The 17734-nt window shown below is 48.6% G+C and overlaps 1 protein-coding gene across 5 annotated transcripts in view; it reads left to right on the forward strand.

The window, feature by feature from the left end:
• Positions 1-336: 336 nt before the first annotated feature.
• The window catches only part of DYNC2LI1 (dynein cytoplasmic 2 light intermediate chain 1), a 65734-nt gene continuing 48336 nt past the window's right edge, over positions 337-17734 (forward strand). Inside the window, exons 1-4 of one of the 5 annotated variants that reach the window (XM_073564205.1) lie at positions 337-483; positions 2259-2376; positions 5774-5808; positions 7356-7425. In XM_073564205.1, coding sequence (XP_073420306.1) covers positions 470-483; positions 2259-2376; positions 5774-5808; positions 7356-7425 — 237 coding nt within the window. In that variant the 5' untranslated portion in view covers positions 337-469. Of the gene's footprint in view, positions 484-513; positions 782-955; positions 1143-2258; positions 2377-5773; positions 5809-7355; positions 7426-17734 lie in introns of those variants that run through there. The other 4 variants (XM_073564204.1, XM_073564208.1, XM_073564206.1 and 1 more) reach the window with 4 other exon arrangements.

Consider the following 17734-nt stretch of genomic DNA (forward strand, 5'->3'; position numbering starts at 1 on the left):
CAGAAAAAAGAGCAAAAAAGTGGAATACAAAAGTACATTAAACAAAAATGTCAAAAAAATGAAATAATATAAATAAGGTTCAGCGTGACCGCCTTTATTCCATGGACCAGTTTATCACTTGCTGTTAAAGGAATGGCCCATTTCAGACAGTACTCTATACTTTACAGGTTGTATCACACACACAGCACGGGCTTCACGTTATATAAGTAACAATAACACAATGCCCACAGCTCAGCGTGTAATCTACAGCTGGGAAAAGCGAGGACACGAGTGGAGGTTACAGCCCCACGTCATGTAATCAGTCACTTGTTCTGCGTGACTCTGGGGGGGGGGGGAGAAAGTAGCTAAATAAACTACACTCTCCGTCAGGCAGTTCGGCCGTGACGTCATCGGAGCGCGCCGCGGCCTTTCGTTACTATAGTGACGGGAGAGCGTTTCCGAGCCCGCTTTTCTGTATTAATGCGACGTGATGCCCCGCGCCAAGTAAGTGCATGTGCTGGGGAGGGAGACAGGAGACAGGGGAGTGCTGGGGCCGCCATTAATGTCTGAGGTGCCCACGACTGATCGAAGCGATCGTATTGGCAGACTGCAGAACGACCTTTCTGTCTGTAGTCGGCTTACACGGGCTTTGCATCGGTGAAATCTAAACTTCTATTGTGCGCCATATTCATTGCTATAATCGTGTTTATGAATATTTTGCTAGTTTTTTTTAAATGATGCAGCCGATCATTTGCATGAAAAGTATAACGTTTGCAGCCAGCCCTGGAGACAGATAGCACAGGTATCAGGAGTCAGGACTGCTCCACATGACACCTACAGGGGCTTCTATGACCTCTCATGGGTATTAAAGGGGTTGTCCAGGCTTGGGATGAAAGTCTGGAGTCTCTGTAGGTGACCACAGACTTCTGAATCCTGACAGCGGGCGGTGCACACACAGTCAGGATTCACCGCTGCTGGTGAGAGGGTATTTTTTATCGGATTGCACTTGTGCAACTACATCACAAGTGTGAGCGAGCCCTTATACACACTCCCGGCCACATTCCTACTAGACGTGTGTGCGCCGCCTCGCTCGGTACAAGTGAATTGATCCAGGCTGCGCACGTCTAGTCTGCGAGTGACCGCTGCTCTCACAGGCAATACCGGTAAGGGCTCTTCTGCCGGTAATGTTCTTCTACACCAACCATGTCTGCGTGGACCTTGTGCACCTGGTACAGCCATGGGGAACAGAAGAGGGTCTTGCCCAAACATTTTCCACAAAGCATGACTTGTATAGTGAAGCATTACGATTTTTCTTCACTGGAATCAAGGGCTGAGGCCAAACCTTGAAAACAGTCCCACAGCATTATCTCTCCACCACCAAACTGTACAGTGGGCACAATGCAGTCAGGCAGGTAATGTTCTCCTGGCATTCGTCAAACCCAGATTCATCCATCACATGCCAGATAGAGAAGTGTCATCCGTCACTACGCAGAACACGTTTCCTCCAGAGTCCATGGTTGCAGCTTTACACCTCTCCATATGACGCTCATCATTGTGCTTGGTGATGTAAGGCATCATGCAGCTCCTTGGCCATGAAGCCCCCGCGGGGGGGCGCAGTGTTTTTTGTGCTGATGTTTATACCAGAAGAGGTACATGGGGGGGAGGGGAGTGGCTGGATGAAAAAACAGAAATCAATGGTTAAGATTATGTGCCAATACTTCTCTGCATCGGTTTTTGTAAGCCAAAACCAGGAGTGGAACAATCAGAGTTAAAGTATAATGGAAACACGGCACCACTTCTGTATTATCCCCCTCTCCTGGATTTGGCTTATAGAGACTGATGGAAAATACTGACCAAATACTGACCGTGTGAACGTGGCCTTGTAGAGTATTACGGATCAGTGATACTTATAATTGAGGCATACAATGACATCTCCTTAGATTGAGGCACTTCTAAGCCTATATAAATAGCTCCATCGCTTATCTCTGTATTACCTACAGAAAAAAAACCATTCAGTCTGTGGAGCATGCTTGTCAAACTTTTTGACTGCTTCTAGTAGCAGCCAGCAGAATTATGAATGCAGCTCTGGAGTAAAAAAAAAATGCTACAGGCTGCAATTCAAGTTTAGTAATGTTTGTACATGACGTTATGCGGAGAATATATCTATACATAAAGCTCTCGGAGGCGAGCATACAGGTCATGGTAGACGTGGCCCAGTGTAATATCGCTCCGCTGATCCTGTGCTGTTTTCATCGGCTCGGATGTTTCTCTTGTTTCAGTGATAATATTTGGGACCTGGCAGTCGCTGAGGTGCAAATGAAAGAAAACACTGAAGATGAGTCCATAATGTCCACAGAGACTGACAGATCTGTGTTCTTCATAGGCAACAAAAATGGGGTAAGATGTCACAATGGCAGGTCCTAGACCAGCGAAATCAGAGACCACCTCGGGCTATATGCACACTGCATCTTTTAAATGCCAGCGGCAGCCACCAAGTTATCTCAGGCAAAGCTGCTTCAGGAAAACGCCGGCAGTCGTTTAGAGGTTTCGCCGTTGTTCTTGCAGGGGCTTCACCACCGGCATCACTTACTCTATACTGTTTAGAATGAGCACGTCACTTCTTTGAATCAGTGCATGGTCTCCGAGCCTTGAAGCAGTTAAAAGAAGTGACATCTGATGCAACATGCACAGCCGTGTCGTTTTTAACTTGCTGTGCACGATGTTCTTTTTTTGGGGCATTTTTGCGGCGCTTTTTCAGGCGAATTCTGCACATACACTTAGGGTATGTGCACACGGTGCGGTTTTTGCTGCGGTTCCGCAGCGTTTCTGCACCTGCGGGTCGGCAGCAGATTCTGCTGCATTGTACAGTACCTTTATTTCCTATGGAAATAAAAAAAAGCTGTGCACATCCTGCGGAATTTTCCGCGCGGTTTTGCTGCGGTTTACAAACCGCAGCATGTCAATTGTTTGGTGCAGAAACGCTGCAGTTTTACACCTCATCCATTATGAGGTGTAAAACCGCAGGCAAAACCGCAGATAAACCACAGGACTTTTGTCCTGCGGATTTACCTGTGGTTTTCTCTACAAAATCCGCACACCCAAAAAACTACGTGTGCACATAGCCTTAGGCTGAAATCACACCTGCAGTTTTTGGTGCCATTTCTTGCGTTCGCCCACCAAAAACTGCATTGTGTGATTCCAGCTTATATTTAATAATAATAATAATAATAATAATAATAATAATAATCTTTATTTTTATATAGCGCTAACATATTCCGCAGCGCTTTACAGTTTGCACACATTATCATCACTGTCCCTGATGGGGCTCACAATCTAAATTCCCTATCAGTATGTCTTTGGAATGTGGGAGGAAACCGGAGAACCCAGAGGAAACCCACACAACATGGGGAGAACATACAAACTCCTTGCAGATCTTGTTCTTGGTGGGATTTGAACCCAGGACTCCACTGAGTCACCGTGCCACCCAATACATATTAATTATCAAAACACAAATGCTGACCTATGAAATTAGTAAGGACTGTCGAGAGAACATTGTGATAGAATGCATCTTAGGCTACTTTCACACATCCGTTTTTTTAAATCCGGCACGATGCGGCGAAAATTGTGAAAACCGGATCCGGAATTGGATCCGTTTTTTTCACATAGAATGTAATGATCGCCGCATCGTGCCGGATGGACATGCGGCGCCTCCGTGTTTTGCCAGATACGGCAAACATGTGCCGTCCGGCGTCTGCAAAAAACGTTGGCTGCAACTTTTTTTGCAGCGCCGGACCGGCTTTTTCAACAGCGCTTGCCCGGGCACTGTGAGTTTTAAGCCCACAAGTGCCCGGCGCGCATCTCTCTCTCTCTCTCTCTCCCTCCCCTTCTCTCTCTCCACACGCTCCATACCTTTCTTTGGCTGGCTCTCTCGTCCCCCGCTGTCTCTCTGGCTGCTCTCTCGTCCCCCGCTGTCTCTCTGGCTGCTCTCTCGTCCCCCGCTGTCTCTCTGGCTGCTCTCTCGTCCCCCGCTGTCTCTCTGGCTGCTCTCTCGCCTGCCGATCTCTCTCCGGCTGGCTCTCGACCCCCGGTGCTGCGGCTCCTTTATATGTCCTCCAAGCTGCATCAGGTGCCGCATGTACATCCGGTGTCACCGCTGCAGGCCGGATCCAGCGGCCCGGCTTTTCGCCGCACGCCACCGGACCCCTGACACCGGATGTGTGAAAGAGGCCTTATGATCACTGGGCGATATGTTACAGATCATTCAGATCACATCAGTAGTGCTGTCAGTTAGACAACTGCCGATCAGCAAACACAGATCCTTCCTGGCAGATGGTGGCTGATTTAATCAGCCATCATGTGCCTCTAACACCACTGATCCCACGCACAACATCTGACAGCAGCATTAGACACGCCATCTGGGGGGATAAATAAAACAATTAAAAATATTTGGTATCGCTGTGTTCGGAGAACTCCGTTGTATCAAACTGCTGTATAAAGTAACTTTATCTGACTGGTAAACAGCATAACAAATAAAAAAAAAAATCAAACGACAAAATTCCATTGTTTTTAGCCGCCATATTGCAATAAAATACAGTAGGAGGCAAACAAAAACATCGTATCTGCCCCAAAATGGTTTCAGTAGAAACATCAGCTCAGGGAGCAAAAAATAAGCCCCCCCACAGCCCCATATTCCGAAAAATGAAACGTTGCTGGGGTCGGGAAAGTGGCAAGAAAAGCAAAAAATTGTTTTTCCTAATTTTTTTTCACAGCTTAATAAAAAATAAACTCTACATGTTTGGTATCTGCGAACTCGTACTGACCTGGGGAATCATATTGTCCTTTCTGTTTTACCACTTAGTGAACATGGTAAATAAAAAACCCAAAATAGGATGGTGGAATTGCACTTTTTTTTTTTTTGTAATTTCACCGCACTTTGAATTTTTTTTCCCGTTTTCCGGTGCAGTATATAAGTAAAATCAATGGTGTCGTTCAAAAGTACAACTCGTCCCGCAAAAAAACAAGCCTTCACACTGTCATATATTGATGGAAAAGTAAAACAGTTATGGCTCTGGGAAGAAGGGGAGCGAAAATGAAAATTAAGAAAATGGAAAATCGTCATGTCATGAAGGGGTTAATTGACAGCGCTGTCTCTGCTGAGATATAATATGCACAGAACAGTAGAAATCCCAAAAGAGAAGCTGTTCTGTGCCTGCACTCACACTGTGACCGTGGGTGGGAGTGGAGATGGCCGGCGAAACAGCAAAACACAAGTTAGTGACGCATCACTGGAATCAGGGTATCTGCCCCTACATCAAATTACATAGCAGATACCTTCTGTCAGATTTGATTTAATGGGAAGGTACGGTTCTTCTATATGCAAGGTCCGCTACGAGGACCTGTGCTTTTCTGTTGATCCAGATTTGGAGATGATCGATTTGCTTTATGATGCCTGCATGTCAGAGAGAGGCTGCGGCACACTCCTCCAGGCGTTGCCAGGCTGGCCATTGACCTTTTACCCACTGATTGCCAGTGGTTGGCTGATCAATAGCCAGGCTTCTTCCTTGTAAAAGCAGGTGGTATCCCTGATATATCGCATATATGTAGAGGTCTCCTTTGGAGGTGGCTAGCAATATAGTTTTTTTTTCCTCTTTCTGGTAGAGAGCTAATTTGCATTTTTAACTCCATATACAGCCGGTCCTTCCCCAAATAAGACGTGTTGTGTTATATTGTAACTCTTTCCTGTTTGGCATTTTATATTGACCTTTTTTTTTTCTTTTGTTTTTTTTGGATGTAGGGGAAAACCAGCATCATCCTGCGCTGTATCGACAGGTATTCCTCAATTGTTTTTTCACTGTTCGCTAAAAGTAAGCAAAGTGGATAATAAGGGATGGGAGACTTCTTAAAGGAGTATTTGCCAAGACAGTGCCATACATTGTGATTTTCTGGGGTCTGACCGTATGGTAGGAAGGAACAGCCCTTTCGTAGTCCTCCTCATCATGGTGATAATGGGACCTCGCAATGTCACTGGCTTATTTCGACAGGTCGACCGCAATTCAGAACCACAGTCAAGTAGCGGACAACCCCTTTTTTTTTTTTAAACAAAATAGTCCTTGTTGTAAAATAAAAAAACATATACTCTCCTCCCCCATCGGTGCTGTTCTAAGGATGTCGCCTCTTGGCCTGCTTGGGTCCGTATAGCATCATTATGCCACATGAACCCTTTGGTCAGTCACCGGCCACTATTGGGTTCCTCTGCTCTCGCTTCTTCTTTGGCTACATATTTCAGAGGGAACGTTCCTTTGTGACACTACTTTAAGGACCTGCATAGGCATTAATGAACCAGAAGTCCTGAGTACGCCATACAAGGCTGTGCTGTATTGATTGCCCGAGCGCTCATAAAACAAATCGGAGTTCAAAAGGCATAGACTAGAATGAATTTTGCTCACACCCTTGTCCGATGGAGGTAAGAGTGCGGCACGGAGAGCAATTTCATTAAAAAATGGGTTGGACAACCCCTTTATATCGAGAAGTGTCAGCTGTTCAGCTCAGAGCTAAAGTATCTCATGCCACCGACAGAGAGGGGAAAGATCGACGCGTCTGCAGTAACGCAGCGTTTCCGAGCCTGCCGTACTGATCGCTGGATTCTGATGGTGGGGTCTGCATCTTTGGATGGCGGACCTGTGACTTATGGACTTGTGCCTTCTGAGGGTTGTGATATTTATTGAATACTCTGTAAACTGGGGAGGGATGTTACCGGTGTATGTCGCTGTCTCCTACAGTCTTACCCCTGTTAATCAATAACTCTCGCATTCCTATATATTCACCCTGCGCCGATCCCCATGTGATATATTGACCTTTCCTTAATTGTCATAGCCATTAAAGGTCCCTGTCCTTTCACACCAGCCCTGTAGAAAAGCCGACACGATAAAGCTGCTTTTGGAGCAGATTCCAGTCTTAATATATCCGGGAACTGTCCCGATTCCCTCACCATCTATTTAGTTTACCTTTCCTCTTCATAAAGTGATCGGCAGAATGTACATCTGACACGAGAGCTGTTGACCCTGTTATTTAGTATTTTTTGCCTTGAAATAAAAAAAAGAACCAAAACCTGTTTTTTTAATACATAATATTGTGAAAAGCAATTAGAATGGATCACATTACAGCATATGATAATATAACGATTATTGCAGCGAGGTCATATTGGATGGTATGAAGCGGCGTTCACCTGAGACCCTCTGTACCCGATTCCCGCGCCTGCTCCTCCGCTCATTTTCAATGTTTTTTTTTAGTTTTTTTTGCACATTTGTAACCAATGCAGCAGCTGTGAAATGTGTCTTTGCAGTGAAGGAGATGATCATTGTGTATTTTAATCACAGGGATGAAGCTCCTAAACCCACTTTGGCATTAGAGTATACCTTTGGGCGGAAGGCAAAGGGACACAATACTGTAAGTATTTCGGGCACCCCAATTTTGGAGCCGTTTGGTTTGGTAATCACTTGTTGGAAAATGACGTGATTTTTAATGTATTCTCCCTAGGATGACCCCAGTCCATATGATCTCTTAGGGCACATGGATGTCATAGACCAGTGTTCCCCAACTCCAGTCCCCAAGAGCCACCAACAGGTCATGTTATCAGGATTTCCTTAGTATTGCGCAGGTGATGGCACTAATATGATGTTTTAGGGGCTCTTGAGGACTGTAGTTGGGGGAACGCTGTTAAAGAGCCTCCAGCCGCTAAAGAGACCTCCACCCCGGGACTGAAAATGACTGCATTGCTCATGTATAGTCACCCCATCTGGTGCCCTCCGCCTATCTCCCGATGCCTCCACCGTTCAGATCAGTATTCCTTTCCGCCCGCTTCAAAGGTGGCCACAGTAATGGGAGCAGAGTGGTAAGTCTAAACCACGTCTTCAGCTGTGGGATCAGAAATGCATCGGAGATCCAGCTTAGATTTACCACCGTAGCTCCTATGTTGCTGCAGCGGCCATCTTGGTAGGCAGGTGGAAAGGAGCGTCGATCTGAGCCGAGGAGGCAACGGGAGGGAAACAGAGAAAGGTGACTACTTATGAGAATTGTATAGTCATTTTCAGTCTCAAGGGTGGACTTTGTCATCTTTAAAGGGGTGTTCCATTCTTCTAAAAGCTGGCTAAAGGGAGTTTGACTCAAGTAGGCACCCCCGTCACTTCAACATCACTGCTTAAGTGGTCTACGTTTTGCCCAAAAATGAGTACATCCTCTCCAACAGTCACCTGACCCTGCAGCCAGTCCGTCAGCCGACATTTTCATAACAACCACCCCTTACGTTTTACGAGTTTTTTGTAATATAGGCCAAAGAGACGGTGTCACCCGAGTTTCCACAAGGCAATATAAGAACTATCTGATCTTGCACCATAGATGAAGCTGCAGGGGCATTCTGAGCGTGAAACACTGATAATTTTTTTCCTGGGAAGATAAGATTAGGCTTTATATGCTGCACTAATCAATATAGGACGCTGCGTCCTAAAGATTAATGTATGTCACCCGACCTCATATAGTCCTGACAGTGTTGTAGGAGTAAAGTATCTTAATTAGCCTGCATTCTTCAATCATTGCCACCTATGTTTTTGACAAAACCTTTTTTTTTACCATAAAAATCATGCATGTAAGTAAAAAAAATATATAAACTTGTCCCCAAAGGGTCCGTATCCTTTATCCCAAACCCCTACCCCCCCATCCTGAGCCTCTCGGGCGACTTTTGAACTTTTGTCTTTTTCGTCCTCATCTGTATTTTTCCATCCACGTCACCATACGAGGACGTTCTTTTCTTTATCGCCTTATTGGGGGACACAGATTACCATGGGTGTATGCTGCTGCTGCTAGGAGGCTGACACTATGCAAACCAAGAAAATTAGCTCCTCCCTGGCAGTATACACCCACCGACAGGCACCGAGCACCTCAGTTTGTGCTTAGTGTCTGTAGGAGGCGGACCGGGATCTCCCCAGATCCGCTCTTATTAATTTCCCCTTTTTTCTTTTAGGTTTCCAGTCGAACCTTTTAATCTTTTTACTTTATCTTTTCAGGTTCTCCGTCAGGAAACAGGGTGTAGCTTCACCCTGATTTCCCATATCATGCGGCTGAGCGAGCAGTGTGGTGTCATCCACATCGCACCTCTCAGTTCCGCAGGCAGGACTTTGGCCCTATCACCTTCCGGTGCTAGGGGCTGTGGACAGGTGGCTGGTCCTTGCCAATTCTCCTCCTCACCCCTCTCTCTGGACAGGGCTGAGAGGAAGACGGCGGTCGCAGGAGGTCTACGCCGTCTTCTCCAAGATGTGGGCATAGAGGATATTCTCCAGTGGCTTTCACCTTGGGCCCCTGTGACAGCCTCTTCAGGGTCGTCAGGTAAGTGCCTGTACGATCCCTCCAGGTCCCACATCATTCCCAGCCTGCCTGCCAGCCAGCGTACCTCTGCAGCACTAGATCCCCAGATTCGAATTTCCCGCCCCTTCTCCTCTGCATGCCGCGCGCCGACCTCTCAGCCGCGCGTCTGCCATCCAATGTGCTTTCCAGGGGACAGGTCAGTCAGTATAGGGGGGGGTCGTCCACCCTTCAGTACCTACCGGCGCTCATATCGCCCCCCCCCTCCGGAGTAGTTTCATCGGTTAGGCATTGCGGGGCTGCGGCGTCCGGAGTCCATGTTACTTTCACTTTCGTTTTCGTTCGGGCGCCTCAGCGCGCTCCTCCTCTGCTCTGAGCGCGCTTTCCTGCGCGCCCTTTTCTACCCCATCACAGGGCTCCTTTCACTTCGTTACTCCAGCCTCCTCCGCTTTTCCCCAATCGTGGCACAGCTGCAAAGCCCGCCCCTCCTTCCTTGTCGGGTGTTTTCTGGCTCCTCTCTCTCTTCCTGCGCGGTTTGGGGGACACTTCAGCACTCGGCTGCTCTTCTGAATCTGGGTAGGCTCTACACTGTGGTGCTAATTAGCTCCCCTCTGCAGTTTTCTCCCGACCTATTGCGGTCTCTCAGTGCTTTTTTACTTATGCCCAATCCTTCAAGGGATCTCTGCTTCAGGCCCACCGTTACTCATTACGCCTGTGCGCGCTGTAAAAAGAAGTGGGCTTCGGGTCGCCCGTCCCCCTTTTGCCTGTCCTGCAGTCCATCCGCTATGTCTGTATCCCAGGAGCACACAGAGTCCCGGGCTGAGGACGCTCAACCTCCCCCGGAGTGGGCCATTGTAATGTCTCAGTCGGTCTCCGACTTGACTAAGGTTTCCCAGTCGCTGGTCCAGGTCTTGGAACGACTTCCACAGCTGTCTACTGCCACCTGCGCGCCGTCCGCCTCTCAGGGTGAGTCGTCCGCTCCTGACCGCGACCTTCCGAGAGACAGACAAAGCAGGAGCTCTAGGAAGCGGGCTCTGTCTACCTCGTCCTCTGGCTCGCAGGGTCCCTCTGAGCCTGTCAGGTTGCATTCTCCTTCCTCCGACGGCGTCTCCAGGTCTGGCGATGACTCTCAATCGGAATCGAGTTCAGAAGCAGACAATGTTTCTAAAACGCGGGATATGGTCGATAGTCTCATTTCGGCTATTTTTCAAACCCTTAAAATTAAGCAAGACAAGGCTCCCACTCAGGAATGCTCTGTACTCCTTAAACGAGCAAGACCTCCGTCTCGGACCTTTCCCAATCACAAAGATTTCGATACTACATTGGCCAAACACTGGGAGCGCCCTGAGCAACGTTTCTCAGGCCGCAAGTACTTAGACGTGCTGTACCCCTTTGAGGCAGACATGCTCACAAAATGGGCCAAGGCTCCTGAGGTGGATCCCCCGGTTTCCCGGATAGCCTCCAAAACGGTGCTATCCCTACCAGATGGGGCATCGCTCAAAGATCCTACGGACAGGCAGATCGAATCCCTGGCTAAGTCTATTTTTGAGGCATCCGGCGCCTCTCTCTGTCCTATTTTCGCATCAGCCTGGGTAGCGAAAGTCGTTTCCGCTTGGGCAAAAATCCTTCGCAGGGGCATATTGGCAACAGCTCCTCAGGACGAGTTGGCAGATCTCGCAGATCAGATTAACCATGCGGGTAAATACCTTTTGGCCGCCTCCTTGGATGCAGCCGGGTGCGTGGCCAGGGCAAATAGCAACATAGTAGCTATTCGCCGAGTTCTTTGGCTAAAGTCATGGAATGCGGATACCACTTCAAAAAAAGTCCCTTACTAATCTGCCATTCCACGGTTCTAGACTCTTTGGAGCCAAGCTGGACCAGCTAATCTCCGATGCCACTGGTGGTAAAAGCACCTCTCTTCCCCAGTCTCGCCCACGACGTTTCCTTAATAGAAGGGGTTTTCGCCCGTTTAGGCCTTTTCGTCCCTTCTCGTCCACGGACAGATCTGGCCAGCAGGATCGCTCATCTGCCACTAGAGAGCGAGAACAGAAAAAGCCATCTTACAAACCAGCTCCCCGCTGGAGATCTAGAGGACAATATTCCAGGGCTTCAGGCACCAGTTCCGGCAGGTTTTCTTCCAAGTGACGGGTCACCCCCACCTGGAACTTCTTCCAGGGTGGGAGGCAGACTTTCCTTTTTCGTGGATGCTTGGCTGTCTGTTGTCGACGACGCTTGGGTCAGAGAAATCGTCACATCCGGTTACAAGATCGAATTTGCTTCCCCCCCGAACAGACGGTTTTTCCGGTCTCGGCCTCCGCGACAGCGGTCTCAGACTCCGGGGTTTCTCCAGGCCATTGCCTCCCTTCTTTCCGCCGGAGTGATTGTTCCCGTTCCCTCAAACGAACGGTTTTCCGGGTTCTACTCAAATCTCTTCGTAGTCCCGAAGAAAGACGGCTCCCTTCGTCCAATTCTGGACCTCAAGTTGCTCAATCGCCATGTGAAGATTCTTCATTTCAAAATGGAGTCTCTTCGGTCGGTGATTGCCTCCATGGAGCCTGGGGAATTCCTCTGCTCTGTGGACATTCGGGACGCCTATCTGCACATTCCGGTTTGTGCACAGCATCAGAAGTATCTTCGTTTTGTGATTCAGGGAGACCACTATCAGTTCACGGCTCTTCCTTTCGGCCTAGCTTCAGCGCCCCGTGTTTTCACGAAGGTGATGGCGACCGTCATGGCCATCCTTCGCTCCAGAGGGATTCTCATCATCCCTTATCTAGACGATCTTTTGATCAAGGGCTCGTCTCGTCAGGACTGCCTCCAGAGTCTTCAGATCACTCTGGACACTCTCGGCCGCCTCGGTTGGCTTGTCAACAGGGAGAAGTCCATTCTGATCCCCACTCAGCGTCTGACCTTCCTGGGCATGGATTTCGACACGGATCTAGCCCGAGTGTTTCTTCCGATGGAAAAGATTGCGGCTCTTTCCAAGGGCATCAGAATTCTCAAGAGGCCAACTCCCATTCCCATTCGGTCCTGCATGAAGGTTCTGGGCAAAATGGTGGCTTCCGTGGAGGCAGTGCCCTTTGCGCAGTTTCATCTTCGCCCCCTCCAGCTGTCTCTGCTTTCAGCCTGGGACAAGACCACGATGTCCTTGGACCGTCCTATTCTGCTCCCTCTCAGAGTGAGGCAATCTCTCACTTGGTTACTGCCAGCGTCAGTTCTCCAAGGGAGGTCCTTCCTTCCGCCTCGGTGGCAAGTCATCACCACCGATGCCAGTCTTCTGGGATGGGGAGCCGTGTTCCATCAGAAAGCGGCCCAAGGACGCTGGAACCCACAGGAGACTCTCCTCTCAATCAATCTTCTGGAGATCAGAGCAATCTTCCTGGCCCTTCTTCACTGGCAGCCTCTCCTCTCCGGCAAGCCGGTCCGTATTCAGTCAGACAACGCCACGGCCGTGGCGTACATAAACCATGAGGGGGGCACGCGCAGCAAGCAGGTAATGTCGGAAGTGGCCAAGATATTCCGCTGGGCAGAACGTTATGTTCCGGCAATCTCCGCCGTTCATATTCCAGGGGTGGAAAATTGGGCAGCCGATTTTCTGAGTCGTCAGGGCCTAGCGTCCGGCGAATGGTCCCTGCACCCCACAGTCTTCGATCAGATATGCCACCATTGGGGCACCCCGGATGTCGATCTCATGGCATCTCGGATGAACCACAAAGTGCCGCAGTTCGTAGCCAGGTCCAGGGACCCTCTAGCCATCGCGTACGACGCTCTGGTGATTCCGTGGTCCCAGTTTCAACTTCCTTATCTGTTCCCGCCTCTGGCCTTGATCCCACGAGTGGTCAAAAAGATAAAATCGGAAAGCGTACCAGTGATTCTTGTCGCTCCAGATTGGCCAAGACGGCCTTGGTACGCGGAACTGGTGAACATGCTCACGGACGTCCCCTGGAGGCTTCCAGACCGTCCAGACCTTCTCTCGCAAGGCCCCCTTTACCACGAGAATTCTCAGTCTCTGAGTTTGACGGCATGGCCGTTGAGGCCGCAATCCTGAAGGAATCAGGTCTGTCCAGTCAGGTGATTCAAACTATGATCAGAGCCAGAAAACCAGCCTCTTCCCGCATTTATCATAGGCACTGGAAGGCTTTTTTCCGCTGGTGCGATGATAAAAAAGTCTTCCCAATGTCCTTTTCCATCCCATCTATTCTTGGTTTTCTCCAGTCTGGTTTGGAAGCGGGTCTGTCCCTCAGTACCCTCAAGGGCCAGGTCTCCCTTTCTGTCCTCTTCCAAAGAGAGCTCGCTTCCTTGCCATAGGTCAAAACCTTTCTCCAAGGGGTCTCCCATGTGGCTCCTCCTCATCATTCGCCAATAGAACCGTGGGATCTCAATCTCGTTCTTAGCGCTCTCCAGAAGGCGCCATTCGAGCCTATCCAGGACATTCCTTTGTCCCTTCTCTCATGGAAGGTCACCTTTTTGATTGCCATTACATCCATCAGAAGAGTTTCTGAATTGGCGACCTTGTCCTGCCGTTCCCCTTACCTGATTCTCCATCAGGATAAGGTCGTCCTCAGGCCCGTTCCTTCTTTCCTTCCAAAGGTGGTTTCCTCTTTCCATATCAATGAGGATATCATTCTTCCATCTTTTTGTCCGGCTCCCTCTCATCCGCTTGAGAGGTCTCTCCACAAACTGGACGTAGTTAGAGCCCTCCAAGAAAGAGATTTTACGGTAAGAACCAAAAATCCATCTTTTTTTGCAGGACAAGTTGTAGTTTTAAATTACACCATTCACTTAAAGGGAATCTGTCGCCCTATTTTTCGCCTATGAGCTGCCGGCACTGCCATCAGGGGCTTATCTACAGCATTTTGTAATGCTGTAGATAAGCCCCCGATGTAACCTGAAAGATAAGAAAAACGAGTTAGATTATACTCACCAGGGGGCGGTCCGGTCTTGGTCCGTTGAGTGTTGCGGTCTGACGCCTCCCACCTTCTAACGGTGACGTCTTCTTCTTTGCTGCCTGTCGTGGCTCCTGCCCTGGCGCACTGCTCTGCCCTGTTGAGGGCAGAGCAGAATACTGCAGTGCGCAGGCGCCGGACCTCTGCAGTACTCTACTCTGTCCTCAACAGGGCAGAGCAGTGCGCCTGTGCCGGAACTACTACAGGAAGGAAAGAAGAGGACGTCATCGCATGAAGATGGGAGGGACCGGACCGCGACATCCATCGGACCGGAACGCCCCCCCCCCCCCCCCCCGGGTGAGTATAATCTAACTCATTTTTCCTATCTTTCAGGTTACATCAGGGGCTTATCTACAGCATTACAGAATGCTGTAGATAAGCCCCTGATGGTGGTGCCGGCAGCTGATACTCGAAAAATGGGGTGACAGATTCCCTTTAATCATTTACTGTACAAGAAAAGATGGAAGAAAATTCCAAGTTCGGGGAAATGATGAAAAAATTGCAATTCTGCTATTGTTTTTTATGTTTTTCCTTTCTTTTACGCTGGTTCACTATAAAATAAAAGTGAAATGACATGATTCTCCATTTCTAAACTTATAAGTTTGGGGTTTTTTTTTTTAGATTTTAGAAGTTTAAAAAATTCAAAACTTTGTAAAAAAAAAAAAATTTTCTGAGAAACGTAACTTTTTCATTTTTTTGTCGACGGAAGCTGTGAAGGCTTGTTTTTTGCGTGGCGAGCTGGCGTTTTTATTGACACCATTTTTTGGTACATTTTGATCACTTTTTTTCTGTATTTTACAGGTTTGGATATATCTGACATGATTATACCAACAAATAGGTTTATTTTTATATTTTTGCGTGGGAAAGTGTCAGTGAGTTCATCTTTTATATATTTTTTTAATTTGTTCAAAATTTAGTAACTAGTTTATTTTTTAATTTTTACTTTATTTTATTTTTAGCCCCCCTGGTGGATTTCAACCTGCCATTGTTTGGGCTCTTGTTCTATATAGAGTGTGTAATGAAATTGACAATCGTCTATGAAGTCAAGCTACAGGCTCAGATTCATAGGAGGACCAAGATGCTAATGACAGAGGCCTTCAGTAGGCTCCCAGCCACCATCATAACTCCCGAGCATTCCTCCACAATCATATGTAGAGGTTTGGTAAGGTGGAGGGGGGGGGGGGTGTTGATGAGTACAGGTGTACTTGTGCTCTCTCAGACAGTCCTTTTAAATGCTGCTGTGGGTGATTGGCATCGGCATTTAAAAGGTTATTCCCATCTCCAAGTTCCTATCCCAATAAGTAGAAGGCATAACAATAATAATATTGGCAAATGCCTCCAATTAGAAACGTAGTACAGTTCTTCTGATACGCTATGTCGCTTACCCCATGTGCAGGACATTGCAGCAGCTTGGGTATCCATGGTTACGACCACTCATAGTGACAGTTGGTTAGCTGTTAGTGGTTGTAACCATAGATAGCTGAGCTACTGCAATGCCCTGCACATGGGGTAAGTGACGAGAATCAGGAGAACTATACTACATTTCTAGTTGGAAGCATATAGAGAAAAAGTGTAAATAAACCAAATATACAAAAGAAATGAGTTAAAAAGATATAATTTTATAATAATATTGATAATAAAAATTATAAAAAAATACAAAAATTTTATGTTTCCTTTCATTGTGGTGTAAAACCATTTACTCTGTCGCCTTATTGGGGGACACAGAACCGTGGGTGTTATGCTGCTGTCCACTAGGAGGCGACACTATGCATAATCTGAAAGAGATTAACTTTGTCTCCTCTGCAGTATACACCCCTGGACGGCGTCAGCCTTCTCCAGTTCGCCTTAATTTTTTTCAACGGATTACAGATGAAGAAAAGCGGGTCTCCAGTGAGACTCCCGGCATGGCTCCCTCCTCGGTCCCCTATTAAGGGGTACCCGGTTGAGGTCGAGATGGCTCTTCTCCATGTCGCTCCTTCCCCAGTCCCTCGGGTACTGGTTCGAAGTACCAGGCACCATTCGGCCACTTACATGTCCAGGGACCCCAGCCCAGCTGCGGGCTCCTGTTTGGACCGGGGGAGGTGCAGGCAGGCATGGCACTTGTCAGAGATAGGGCTCCCGGCACCCCTGTCTCTGCGGCAGCACCAGCTGCATAGCGCCTCAAAGGGACCCCCCACAGGGCCCAGGTGGCGCTCATGTCCCCACCGCTAGCCTACCGTTCAATCCGGGGGGGTCTGGTTGGAATCCGACCCTCCCCTGGACAACCGCGCCGTCCTGGAGCCCTTCTGGGCATGAGCTATCAAATTTAGGCCGCGGCTTCGGCCTAGCCGAAGTCGCCGCCTTATTCCCGCCCCCCGGATGACGAAAAATGACACTACAGTGTCATAGAAGGGGCGGATCGAGACAGGAAGGGCGCGCTTTTACATAGCTCCGCGCGCCCTTTTCAGCTCTCCGCCCCCTTCCCCCTCCACCTCAGAATCCGGTGGCCATCTTGCTGCACCTGAAGAAACTGAAGGCAGCACAGCAGTCACTGGGGGGCACAAGACGTGGGATTTATCAGCGCTGGACCTAGGGGGAGCACCGGTGGGGTAAGATCCCAGCTGGGTTCTTTGTACTCAGCTGTGAGTTCCTGTAACCTATAACGCTCCCCTACTCCTCCTTTCCTCTGCGTAGATACCCCTGTAGGGCCTCTGCGAATAGGTACTATGTCGGGCTCAAAAAAGGACCAGGCAAGACTGCTTTTACGCAGTCTGCACTGCCTGCAAGGCCACTCTCCCCAGCGGCAGCACGTACCCGCACTGCTGGGACTGTACCCAAAAAACAGCAAGTCATGTCTCGACTATGAACGTTACCCAGCAAAGGGACGTCCGGTATCAGGAACAGGCCGCTTACGACAGTTCGAGACGTAAGCGGACCCACAGGTCGCGTTCATCTGCATCCTCACATAGCACTAGGTCGTCCCCCTCCAGGGAGAGGCACAGTGGCTACAGGTCACCGAGACCGTCCCCTGATAGAGAGAGACAATGTGGATCTCCACAACGATCCCAGACCACACAAGACTCAGAGGGCATATGTGACTCCAACTCAGATAATGAAACAAGGAACGCTCTGCTCCCTTGTCCCCCTGGCAATACTGCGCTAGTTGAGGATATAATCTCTTCCATCCTTCGGGTGCTAGACTTTTCTGATCCAACCCCTGAAGTACCAGAACATAAGATTTCCTTTGAAAGTGTTCAGAAACCATCTGAGGTCTTTCCTGATCACCCGGAATTTAAAAAAAAAAACAAAAAACTTTCTAAGCATTTTTCGCAGCCTGAGAAAACGCCAATCGCAAATACTTGAAAGCAAAGTACCCCTTCCCACAGAAGGACACTAAGGATTGGACAGATCCGCCTAAAGTGGTTCCTCCAGTCTCTAGGCTGGCAGGACAAACGCTTCTCTCGCTGCCGGACAGC

Source organism: Dendrobates tinctorius, unplaced genomic scaffold, assembly GCF_039654945.1.
Source record: "Dendrobates tinctorius isolate UK_male_01 unplaced genomic scaffold, ASM3965494v1 ptg000434l, whole genome shotgun sequence".
Taxonomy (NCBI): Eukaryota; Metazoa; Chordata; class Amphibia; order Anura; family Dendrobatidae; genus Dendrobates; species Dendrobates tinctorius.